Genomic DNA, 11,117 nt, shown 5'->3' on the forward strand with positions numbered 1-11,117 from the left:
AATGATTTTACACATCATACCTCTCAATGCTGTACAACCTTCTCTCTGCAAAGGTGATGTTACTCTCATCTTGGTTGGAATGTCTACAAGATAGCGAGTACAAATTCCAAACCCGACACGTCGTGGCAATGACCTTGCAAAAACTTGGGGGCGACTCCCCATATACCTTTTAGGCGATGCTCCAAAAAAAGCTGCGCTGGGCATGCCTCAAAGGGGTACCCCGAAAAGCGTTGTGCATAAACTTGGGGGATGTCCCAAAAGCGTTGTCACAAAGTTGGGGGATGTCCGAAAAGCGCTGTCACAATCTGAGGGTAGGACCGAAAAGCGTTGTCACAAACTTGGGGGATGTCCGGAAAAACGTTCACTTCGATCAGCCATGAGATGCTATCGGCCGCTTGGTAAGCGCATTTCTATGTAATAGAGAATTTTTTTTCATACAACCATTCTCTTTAGTCGTGCAGAAGCCGAACAGAAATATTCACAGTGTGGCGGGCGTAATATTTAAATTCCTTCGTTCATCTTTGGATATTTGTATACCAACTTCGCTGCGCGCCCGTCGGGCCTTCCGGACCGGTTTTAATCATGGTTACCATACTCTCCTCATTCAAGCGTTCTAATGGGTGTAATGGAGCAAGACACCAATGGCTACTGCAAACACACAAGATCCCAGACTTAAAAATAGCTATTGGGATACTAGCAGAGTTCAACCTTGTAATGCATGTTGCAGAGTACAATCCACAGGCGAGGATCTCTGTCGGCCTCTGCATTCCCAGATTAAACGTGAAGATTGCAACTATAGTTGAATCAATCCTTTGATCCTGTCGGTATTAAAGCTGTTGAAAATTATATTCTCGTTTATCAATGGTGAAATGTGAAAAGAACACTTCAGGGCAAAGCTTTCTCAGATGGGTAAAAAAGTAACTAGCGGTGTGTGCCAGCTCCTCTCATAAGATGCTGCTCTCGTGTTGTTACAGGTATGGGCTTAACGCAAAGCATAACACGATGAAACTAGTCCAAAATGCAGTTGAAATGCTGAAGCTCGACAGCCAGAATTTCTAGACGCCTCTTTCGAATTCTTTTCAAAGCGTCAGATCTTGACAGTTCAGACTGTGAGGTGCGTCAAGATACTGTTATCGTATCTATGAAAGCTGACAAGAGATACAGATATATTGAACTGAGAGCGGCAAGAGTGCCTTTTCCTGGTGGCAACTTAGTAAATGACCTGAAATGTTTGAACTACTTGCTCATACAATGATAAAGCTTTTAACTTGTATGTCTTTTTGCAAACGCAATCTAAATCTCATTGTCTAACAATATTTCACTAGTACAGAAACAGGTCTACCTTCAATTCTTAAATTAAAGGAGCTGTGAGATCCAAGTCAAGTATGACGAATACTGTTTGGTTCCGCTCTAGACAAATGTATGATGCTGATGACACCATATTAAGTAGAATAGAGTTTGTAGTTATTATACACTCATGATCTACATATTTACATTTCATATATTTCATATATTTCTTTATCTTAGCCATAAACATCAGAATTTAAGCACGGTGGAGAAAGTGTTAGAATCAAAATTGAAAATGCATTATACGAAGTTGGATTGGACGACAATTGACTACGACTACACCATCAAGTCGCCGTATTCAAAGTCCATCAGCGAGTCTGTATGGTTTCAACAGCTGTTATTATTTGAACAAAAGTGATAGTTCGTATCCCAGCACAGACGCTGTTTTACAGGTGACAAGAAGCGATGACGAGTTGTGCAGGATCTTTTGTCACGAACTCTTTCCAAGTTTTGTGCTATTTGGAAGATGTCATAGCTCGATATCCAAACCCTGGTCATGCGACAAGATGGTCGGTTTTTCATATTATGCGATTCCTTAGCAAATCAGGGGCTTAACGAGCCACCATGATTTGACTTATTTTTAGTCAGCTGCAACATCAAATTAGGTACATAGTCGATGCTGGTCGAGAATTGTCATCGCGGGAAAAGTATTCCATCCAACGCCATGTAAACATTATGCGCTATTCAGAGTATTGGCCTTCGATGAGCCTGACACGAACAGAAATGATGGTAGCCATCACCGTCCCTCCTGTAAGCCATAAGATATAAACATTGAAATAAATGAATGAACGAACACAACCTAGCTATAAAAAATTTCGAAAGCTATATAATGGTGCTTGATATGTACTGCAGTGCTAGAAAGTAGAAAGCAGGATGTTTTATCCTGAAGGGTCCTCCTAAACTTGATGAGAATTCTCCGCTCATGACGACATTGAGGGAGATGAGATACTGATGGCTTGTGAAGCTGCTCAACGGCCAGTCTCGGTTGAAAATAGCTTACATTCGTCAGTTTCACAGTGATAGGCTACAAATGCTTTATTGATTCCGTTATCGTTTTCCACATTGCCAAATCCACCTGATTTTGGCCATTTGCAAGTGATTTTGAAAGGCATACCAAGCCTCCATAATGCCGGAAAATATCCAGCGACAATTACTCCAGGTAAGAACGAGTAACCAAATCCTGGCCTCAACAGTGCTTATGCCACCTGAAGCTCTGAAATTTTGTTACGACACACACTTTTACTACAGGATTGTGACCACGCGCTTTATGTTTATTATAAAAAATGATGCAGTACTGGAGGCAAGATATTAAAGCAGAGAAAACATAAAGGCCAGAATGCAGATCAATAAAAAAGAGCATAGCAATCTTTGGTCATGATAGAAATTACAGGTACATTTTTTATGGCGTAGAGACGCAATACGGTATGCAAAGACGTTGTTGAGACGACGGCGAAGGTGAGGTCTTACTGTAGCTTGAGCTCATCAAATTCACTTCTCTATCATCCACGTACGATTCCACTTCAGCGATTGTGCTACGAATTAGCGCTTTAGATTTCCACGTAAGTTCAATCACACGGAGAAGTGTTGGGAAGGTAGCGATGCTGGTCGGAATATTGTATGTTGGGGTGGACGAAACGCGGCATACATAGCCAAAGGGGCAATCCAATACGAGCACAAATGAATGGAGGCCAAACTGCATAATTCCAGTTGTCGCATTTCTCCAAAAGAGCTTCGCTATAGGCATCCATGCCTATGGTTTCGCCGTAGTCACTGTCACCAAGGCCATCTACATATCGAGCCGTATCTGTTGGGTATAATTTATTCGGTGTTGTATCTTTGTAAAATTTACCCTAGCTTGGTTACCAGAAAAAAAGGAGCCACCATTGTAGCAATGGCACGAGATTTGGTGGCCATTTCACAGCAGATAAAATAAAAATTGTAAGGCAGCTTTTCTTGCATTTTCCTCTATTCTCAAAATTTCTACCGATTGAAGGAGACTAAATCGGTAATCATACCAAGATATCTGAACATGGGGATGACGGATTCAACCCAATAGGTCCTTTCATCATTATCCGTGTATTGAAAGCTGGGTTTGGTCATCCTCATTATACAGAACTCTTGAAGGGTGCCTAGCATGATCGCAAGGAACTGGCCATGATAGGTTGAAACGTCGATGTTCTGGGCGGCGCACCTACCAATAGCTTCCAATGGGGTTTCAGCCTCCAATACTCTTTTCAGAAACTCCATCGCATTTGGTACCGCTTTAAGGCTCAAGCGAGTACGACCATCTTCTTTGTTGGAAGCAAATTTCTCCTCCATTCCTTCGCTTACGGACCCAGATATTCCGAAGAGGACCATACGTTCCAACTTATTCCCTTCGGCTCTCCTGAGTTTGGGTATGGACCGAACGTTATCAGTCCGTGAAGGGATCGCTGTTTCTTTTCCTTTGTTTCGAAAAAGCCGGAGGGTGACCGGTTTTCCTATGCACGCAGGATCCATAGCGTTTTGGAATTCGATTAGATTGACCATGTTTAAAGGAGAGATGAGAGCGAGACAAGGTGTGCGTCTTTCAAAGGATGAAATCTCGTATAAGGGTTCAGGAGTGGGAAGTTGCCGATTTCACGAAGGTGTTCTGAAGGAGCAAAGTGTACCGGGTTCGAGAGGGACGTTAAGAATATCCTTTCACGAACATGTGTGTTCAGATGATTTTTCCTCTCGAATATAGGGCTGGCAACTGATGGATTCCTCAAAAAAAGAATTATAATAGTAGGAAACGCGTTGCTGCTCAGCAGGCGCTTCCTTTCCTCAGGTGTTAGGCTGATATCCTGGTCCGGGAGAGTGTTTTTGGAAGTCTGCTTTGGGTATGTCTCTTCCATGTTTTAGTAAAGCGCTGCGGGTTGTGAATTTTTCTTGGCAGGTGCGGCACTTGGAAGCTCAATCAAAGACCTGGAAGCTGTCGGTCCTGCAACTATAGTCCGAAGCTAACGGTTATTCCATTGTAACGCTCGAGTCAGCTGACCTAGTCCGAAACTCGTTGTCGATATATTACAGAAAATCTAGTTTTATACATTAGATAGTGCTTGCAGTATGAATATGATAAACCTGCACTTACTATGATGATTTCTTAGAAGCTTTTGGTACAATTGTAGATGGAGTGTAGTACGCAAGCAAGATGAGTAGCTTGGCTAAGGAATCTTGAGTTGCGAAATGGGTTAGCGAGTAATGCACCGCATTGTAACTGCGCGCATGAGCGAAGATGATGAAACTTGGTGGGGTTACCTTAAAGAGTGGAGATTCACTACTAAGTTATTCGTCATCATCTATTGATGACGCCATCTACTTGAATTTACTTTACTCATAGAAGATCACTTCCGAGCTGGACTCCTCTGGGAGTAGTCTGGCGTTATTGCTTTGCCTCTCATGTCACTCTTCATGAATTGCTGCTACTATAACCTTGTGATTTGTGCTCTATGTCCCTTACAGACGTCAAATAACAGCTGATTCAGACAATTTTACAAACACAAATCTCCGACGATGAACTCTTGTCGGGAGTAGACCTCCCTCCATTCCAGGCACAGGCGCAAAAAAGGACAACACAGCGACATTCCAGAGGCCTCTACAGCACCAAGTCAAAGAACCTGCCAACATGATTCCACCCACAAAACATAGATAGCATGGTCGAACATGTATGGTTAAGTTGTTATAACTCCGACAATAATGGTGACAATAATAGATCTGCTAAAGACCAACTAACGGTATCTAAGTCTAATCACACGAACAACATACACTTCAAACCCTATGAACATAACATCGATGAAAAATTAGTATAAGTAGCAGAACATTTGAAGTCAATAAACAGTAGTCAAGTCATATTTTTAAAGAAGTAACTTGGATTGCGAAGTAATCACTAGCAGAGGTGAAGAATAGACTTATCAGCTACAGATTGGACTCTACAGAGGCGGAGATCCGACACTCTTAAAAAGAAGAGGCTCTCTGAAATTCACAGTTTGTCCCCATTACCTCAAATCACTGCATCTTTTCGCAGTTTGTTCGTAGGATCAGAGTAGTTAATTAAGTCTAGGTGCAGTCCAAAATATCCCACAACTAAATCACTACATCTTTTTGCATTGTGTTCGTAGGATCAAATTTTGTTGATTATTTTATTATGTTTGAGCACAGTAACAATACCGCAGCATCAATGATGGAACCAGAATGTGATGCGTTTCCATCGTATCTCCGAGTGCTTCCAGATCTCCGGGTTGTCCTCTGCACTACCCATGGGTGTTGCTACACACGACAGTGGCTCTCCCGGCATCTATTAGAACAGCATCGGTTAAAAGGTAGAAGGCGGCAGAGAATCGAATCATCGAGTCGATTGAACGACATCGCTACCTCTAATACCGATGTTGTGCAGCCCCAAGATGGTACTAACGAAATTCGCGGGCTGCCGACCGTACTGGGCTTCCTCTGCCACCTTCCTGACTGCGACTTTCGTTCGACTAGCAGCGACCGGATTCGAATGCACTATAATAAAGTGCATCAGTGGAAAGTTTTGCACCAAGGGGCTATGCCATGGAATGAGGCGTACGTACAGACGCTATTTCAGCAGACACAAAGCCAACATTACTTTGCAGTAGTTCTGGCAGACCAGGCTCACCCGTCCGCTACCCCGCAATATATATATCCCCGGGCCAATGCACCAAACAACGCCGCCCCAGCTTCTACCCGCAAGTGAGTACCTGTCTGTTGCTTACCTCGTGTGAACAGGACCATATATGAACCTTTTTCTATATTCCAGTGACGTTCAATCTTCTCCCCCCACTGTTACTGATAACGAATTGGATCAAATGATGAGAGAGTACCATGCTGACCTTCAACAGGAACAAGATTGTGTAGAGACTGCACGAGATGTCTCCGAGCATACGCCGTGGATGAAGCGCACCGGTATATATGCCCATCTCTTAGGGCTAGAGCGTGATGAACTCGGTCCTAGCTGTTACCTCCCTGGGGTGCAAGAGGAGCCGTCGTTATTCCTGATCTGTGAGAGTATCGGACGGGTCCTAGAAAAAGCGATGAATGCCCTTACGCATAACAGGAACAAAATTGCCCAAACCCTCAGACGACATGAAGCACGACTGCTCAATACTTTCACGCGGAGGGAAATCTCCCCCCTGGATTACATCACTCAACTGCAGAATCCGAAGTCTCTTCAAACATATATCGAAACTTGGCAGCGGTTGATCTGCTACTGGCACCGAGTCGTTGAGCAGAGCCATCTCCGAGACACGCTCTTTCAACCGAGTGATCGACAGCTCGAAGCATGGTGCAAGGCAACCGACGCCGCGAGCGAACTCGCCAGTCCAACGGACCCCGATCGCGACGAGGTATGTCCAGGATGAGATGGAATGATGTTTTGTTTCGTTTCTAACTCCTAGACACGCAGGCTTTCCGTGACAGACTCGATCGGGCTGTTCTCGAGTTTAGCCTTGCAATCATCCAACACTCTGTGCCACGTCGTAAGTTTGATTCTGTCCTTGTGTCGTATGCTGCTGTGCGCTTTTGGAGCCATAAGCAAGGCTCGTGGATGCCCGTCCGGAACTATACATCGATTCTGTCGCAGTTGATCTACGACTGCCAGATGGTGGTACTTGCCCAGGTGCTAGCGATGGCAGGGGATAACGATAATGCGGACATTGGTGCTATGATCGTTGATATTCGGGACCAGTGGCTGTTGAATGACACGGATGGTCCCGTTGTTGAATTGCTAGAGAATTGGGTACTCTCCTTCCGGATCGGTCAGACCGAAGTTCAACCGCCACAGATCCACTGGCGTGCCGATGGAGAGACACTGGTATGGTCGGATGTGATTCTCCACCTCTCAGACCTCCATAGGATCATCTTCGAAGGGGTTGCGGATGCTCGGCGAATTTTTGACGAAGAGCTATGCCTGAGTAGCCGGTCTAGTCCTGCATGTGATATTCCTGGTCTGGATCTCAGACTTCTCGTCGACAACTGGGGTGATAGAAAGCACGGCCAGTCGTTCCTGACCGATTCGCGGAACGCAGCCTATGTCGACCCGCTTAACGACTGGGTGTACTCTCGTGTAGAGAAGTCCCAGGCGTTGTACGACACCTTCTGGTTGGAGACGGACGCGAATACCTGTGTAGTACGCGCAGATGCCGTGCAACAGTATGAGGATGCGGTGCAGCGGTTTCTGCGCGCTCTTATGGTCCCGTTTTTCCTTGGGTCCGGCCAGCAGGGTCGACAAACCGACTTCATTGGTCTTAAGTGGAGGAATACTGATTACGTCCCACGAAACCTGTTTCTCCTTGGCGGGCAGATGTTGTTTACCCTCTCCAACCGCAAAATCCGGTGCCAGAGCAATGCATCTCGATGGCCAGTTCGTTTCGTTCTCCCGGAAGTCGCTCAGCTTGTTACGCAGTTTCTAGTCCTAGTTCAGCCATTCCGTACGTTCCTCCATAGTGAGACACCGGGCTTTGGAACCGTCTCTGACTACTTGTGGTCCCGCGGCCCTGGTCCGTGGGAAGAGGATGCGATGACGCGGGTCGTGGTTGATGCAGGGAAGCTCATTCTGGGTAAGCATATCCATTTCCAGGCTTGGCAACAAATCACGATGGGTATCGCACGACGGAAGTTCGCGAGCGCCGAGGCGAATCTGCTGATCGAGGAAGATGGAGATGACGAGGAGCCAAATCCTGTGCTCGTCAGCATGGCGGACCCACTCCATTGGCAGGCTGGCTATGACCCCCACCCAAATTATCATGTCTATGGAAGACCGGAGAACTCTGCGTTAACGGACGCCGAATTCGAAGGATTCCGACGTGTCGGTAGGCTATGGCACCAGTTCGTGCGCGATCCTATCCATTTCCAGCCTACACTTGTCCAGGATGTTTTGAATGGAACGTAAGTCATATTTTAATGCGTCCTTCCGTGATGTTAGCATTTTTTAACATTTGCATGGTAGGAGTGTGTCAGTTAATGCTGCGATTGGATCGTTTACTACTCCGTCTAAGCGACGCCAGGATGAGGAGCAAGAGAGCCCGATTGTACGGCGCGTGGCGCGACGGATGGCGCCTGCTCGGACTTGGCGATGATGGCGTATGGACCAAGCGAGGGAAAGGGTCTTCTTTATCTCCTTCCTTGTCAGCTCCCTGGTATAGCTTACACTGTTAAATATAGTCTAGTTTTTTATAAGAGCGCTCAGTGCTCATGTTAATAGCTTACACTGGTAACTACAATCAGTCTTTTATTTAAGCGCTAAGTGCTTATGGCTTACACTGTTAACTACAGCCTAGTTTTTTACAAGTGCTAAGTGCTTAGTGTTGAGCAGTTCTTATGGCTAATAACAGTGATCAAAGCAACCTGTTTGCAGTCTTACCTCGTTTTCTATACTATATGTTGATCTGCTGTAAGTGTAAAGAAAATTCGTTGTCCAAAGTCGATATTTTATTTACCCAATGTTTAGCTGACTGATGGAACTTCAATTGTATGTTTTAGTGTTTACATGTTGCATTCTGGACACAATGAGCCAACCTTGAAGGTGTTTTTCTTCATACTGTCTGTAAATTTGTATATCTGAATGATAATTCGTCGCAACCATTGACAATATGAGGTATGTTTCTCTAATTTGCTAGGCGTTATCACTCTTCATAGCGGATATAGTTCTAAGGATGGGTGCTTTCATTTTTTAATAAACGAGCACCTTTAGCCGACATTTCGGAAGTCATTTGTTCAATGCGAGCATGAAGTACAGTGTTTCTTTGGACATGAAGCAGTTCACTATAGCCTAGTTGCCTTGTAAATTTGCCTTTAATGGAAATGTACGTATTTATGTCATAAAAACAAATGGCATACATCTTGCTGCTACTTTTACACCAAATGCTCAAATCGGCTATCCAAGGCAACAGTAGTATACTGAAGAGCGCGTAGATGTCGCAGGGCGAGTTTGAGTCTATATAACTTAAGCATTCACCGGAGAAAATTAACATTAATGCTTGCCACTAAGGTCGAAGTTATTATCCATAACCGAAAGTCAACTTACCTGGTCCTGGCGTTCAAATGAGCTATCGCTGAGAAGGACAAATGGATTGGTTGAGTTGATGCCGCATAGGAGTGGTCGAGTTTAAATCGTTTGTATCTGGCGATGGCGATTATGAAATAGTAGGAGAATATAACATAAGAAAGTAAAATGGTGTAGAAATGGACTGAAGGTGGAAATGAACGGAATGGAGTTGGGGAAGGGTGGAATGTAGAACGACATTCTTGTCATTCTCGATGAACTGGAGGTTATGATTAATTTTTGAAACCCCGCTGGCGGCAAGATTTTGCTTGCCCTGATAGCTTTAAGGAAACTTTCATTGCGTGATGGAACGACCGTTAGCGAGAGACATAGCGAGGGGGAAACTTTTAGGATTAAAAATTTAAAGGGATTGCCTATTTAACCATTGAGTTGATTCAACGACGTCGCTACCTGTAGTACTCAGTTTTTAAAAGTGCTCATGTTAATAGCTTACATTGTTAAGTACAGCCAGTTCTAGTAAGCGCTAAATGCTTATGCTTACGCTTGTGCTTATGCTTATAGCTTAAACCGTAAACTACAGTCTCTTTTTTTTTTACAAGCGCTTAGTGCTTATGCTTCTTGGCTTACACAGTTAACTGCAGTCAGTTCTTGTAAGCGCTAAATGCTTATGATTATAGCTGGCACCGTCAACTACAGTCTCTTTTTTACAAGCGCTTATTGCTTATGCTTATGACTGACACTGTTAACTGCAGTCAGTTTTTTTTAAAAGCGCTTATGCTTATAGCTTGAACCGTTGACTATAGATTCCTTTTTTATGAGCGCTAAATGCTTGTGCTAATAGCGTACACTGTCAATCACATTGATACCTTTTTTAAACAGAGGAAGTTACGATACGATTGATTAAATTACTTCCTTAGACAAATGGGATCAGACTCTGTCTATCTTACATTCTACGTGCTAGTCCTGAATGGACTAAGGATGAATCAAGGCAGATGATGATGAATGGTGATGTTGTTACTTTGTTGTAGAATAATCTAATAGAATACATCATTAATGTTATGTGACTACCCCACTTTGGAGTGTTTTCTTTACACTGAACTGCTTTCTTTACTCTGCAGTTATTTCTTAACTCCAGAGGCTTCTCCCTTACTCTAAAAAAATATCTCTACGTTGCCAAGCTCAATCACATGGAAATTAGATGACTCAGATAGTATTACTCAAAAAGACGCCGATAGAACCAAAAAATGAGACGGTAAAATAATAAAGAGAGGTGGGAATGATTTGGCTGGGGCTTATAGAACAACAAAGACGCAAGAACTGTAATAAAGACAAGTGCGAAAATCGGAAAGATGCTTGTAATAGAGACGGATGTTGATACCGAAGTGATTTTGAGATGGCTTACATGCCTGAGCCCTCTAATTAGAGAACGGAGAAGATGTCCGAGTGGATGGATGGCTTACCTACCGTAGTACTCTGTTTGGTTGAACTTTAAGGAATCTTTTATTGCGAAAGGGTTACGAGCGTCAGCGAGTAACGCGTCGCAATAACATATACTAAAGTACTCTGCGCGCGAGCGAAGCGAGGAAGCCTCGTTGCACGGCAGAGTAAGAGATCGGAAGAGAGGAGGACAAGGAAAGTGGGGGTATGGAGAAGGAGAAGAAAGAAAAGTATACGAAGAGATTGGAATTAAAAAGGAGAATGGTGAGAAAGCGAACAAAGGGGCACACGA

The 11,117-nt window shown here is 44.1% G+C and overlaps 5 protein-coding genes across 5 annotated transcripts; 1 reads left to right on the forward strand and 4 right to left on the reverse strand.

Annotated features, from left to right (window-relative positions):
- Positions 1-359: 359 nt before the first annotated feature.
- Positions 360-838, reverse strand: K450DRAFT_249938 (uncharacterized protein). The gene has a single exon (XM_051590483.1). It carries the CDS (start codon positions 765-767, stop codon positions 516-518), a length of 252 nt encoding a protein of 83 aa, XP_051442935.1. The 5' UTR covers positions 768-838; the 3' UTR covers positions 360-515.
- A 1,746-nt stretch (positions 839-2,584) lies between these two features.
- K450DRAFT_249939 (uncharacterized protein) lies at positions 2,585-3,306 on the reverse strand. Its single transcript, XM_051590484.1, has one exon. It carries the CDS (start codon positions 3,089-3,091, stop codon positions 2,747-2,749), a length of 345 nt encoding a protein of 114 aa, XP_051442936.1. The 5' UTR covers positions 3,092-3,306; the 3' UTR covers positions 2,585-2,746.
- A 21-nt stretch (positions 3,307-3,327) lies between these two features.
- K450DRAFT_200828 (uncharacterized protein) lies at positions 3,328-3,876 on the reverse strand (the record flags this gene model as incomplete). Its single annotated transcript, XM_051584645.1, has 1 exon — positions 3,328-3,876. One exon carries the CDS (start codon positions 3,874-3,876, stop codon positions 3,328-3,330), a length of 549 nt encoding a protein of 182 aa, XP_051442937.1.
- A 1,448-nt stretch (positions 3,877-5,324) lies between these two features.
- On the forward strand, positions 5,325-8,616 carry K450DRAFT_249946 (uncharacterized protein). Its single transcript, XM_051590485.1, has 5 exons — positions 5,325-5,399; positions 5,487-6,078; positions 6,146-6,731; positions 6,791-7,709; positions 8,467-8,616. The coding sequence occupies exons 2-5, from the start codon at positions 5,513-5,515 to the stop codon at positions 8,526-8,528; spliced, it is 2,133 nt and encodes a 710-aa protein (XP_051442938.1). The 5' UTR covers positions 5,325-5,399; positions 5,487-5,512; the 3' UTR covers positions 8,529-8,616.
- A 306-nt stretch (positions 8,617-8,922) lies between these two features.
- K450DRAFT_249954 (uncharacterized protein) lies at positions 8,923-9,440 on the reverse strand (the record flags this gene model as incomplete). The annotated part of the gene is made up of 1 exon (XM_051590486.1): positions 8,923-9,440. A coding segment is annotated over exon 1 (265 nt), but the record flags the coding sequence as incomplete, so codon positions are not given.
- Positions 9,441-11,117: the final 1,677 nt, after the last annotated feature.

The sequence above is a fragment of the Umbelopsis ramanniana genome (assembly GCF_025399195.1).
Source record: "Umbelopsis ramanniana AG unplaced genomic scaffold K450scaffold_44, whole genome shotgun sequence".
Lineage (NCBI taxonomy): Eukaryota > Fungi > Mucoromycota > Umbelopsidomycetes > Umbelopsidales > Umbelopsidaceae > Umbelopsis > Umbelopsis ramanniana.

Excerpts from the sequence above, each read along its gene's own strand:
- K450DRAFT_249938 (XM_051590483.1), bottom strand. The coding sequence starts at position 767 with ATGCAGAGGCCGACAGAGATCCTCGCCTGTGGATTGTACTCTGCAACA.
- K450DRAFT_249939 (XM_051590484.1), bottom strand. The coding sequence starts at position 3,091 with ATGCCTATAGCGAAGCTCTTTTGGAGAAATGCGACAACTGGAATTATG.
- K450DRAFT_249946 (XM_051590485.1), top strand. The coding sequence starts at position 5,513 with ATGTTTGAGCACAGTAACAATACCGCAGCATCAATGATGGAACCAGAA. Across the intron at positions 6,079-6,145 it reads GCCCCAGCTTCTACCCGCAA|TGACGTTCAATCTTCTCCCC; the intron begins GTGAGTACCTGT and ends TCTATATTCCAG. Across the intron at positions 6,732-6,790 it reads CGGACCCCGATCGCGACGAG|GCTTTCCGTGACAGACTCGA; the intron begins GTATGTCCAGGA and ends CTAGACACGCAG.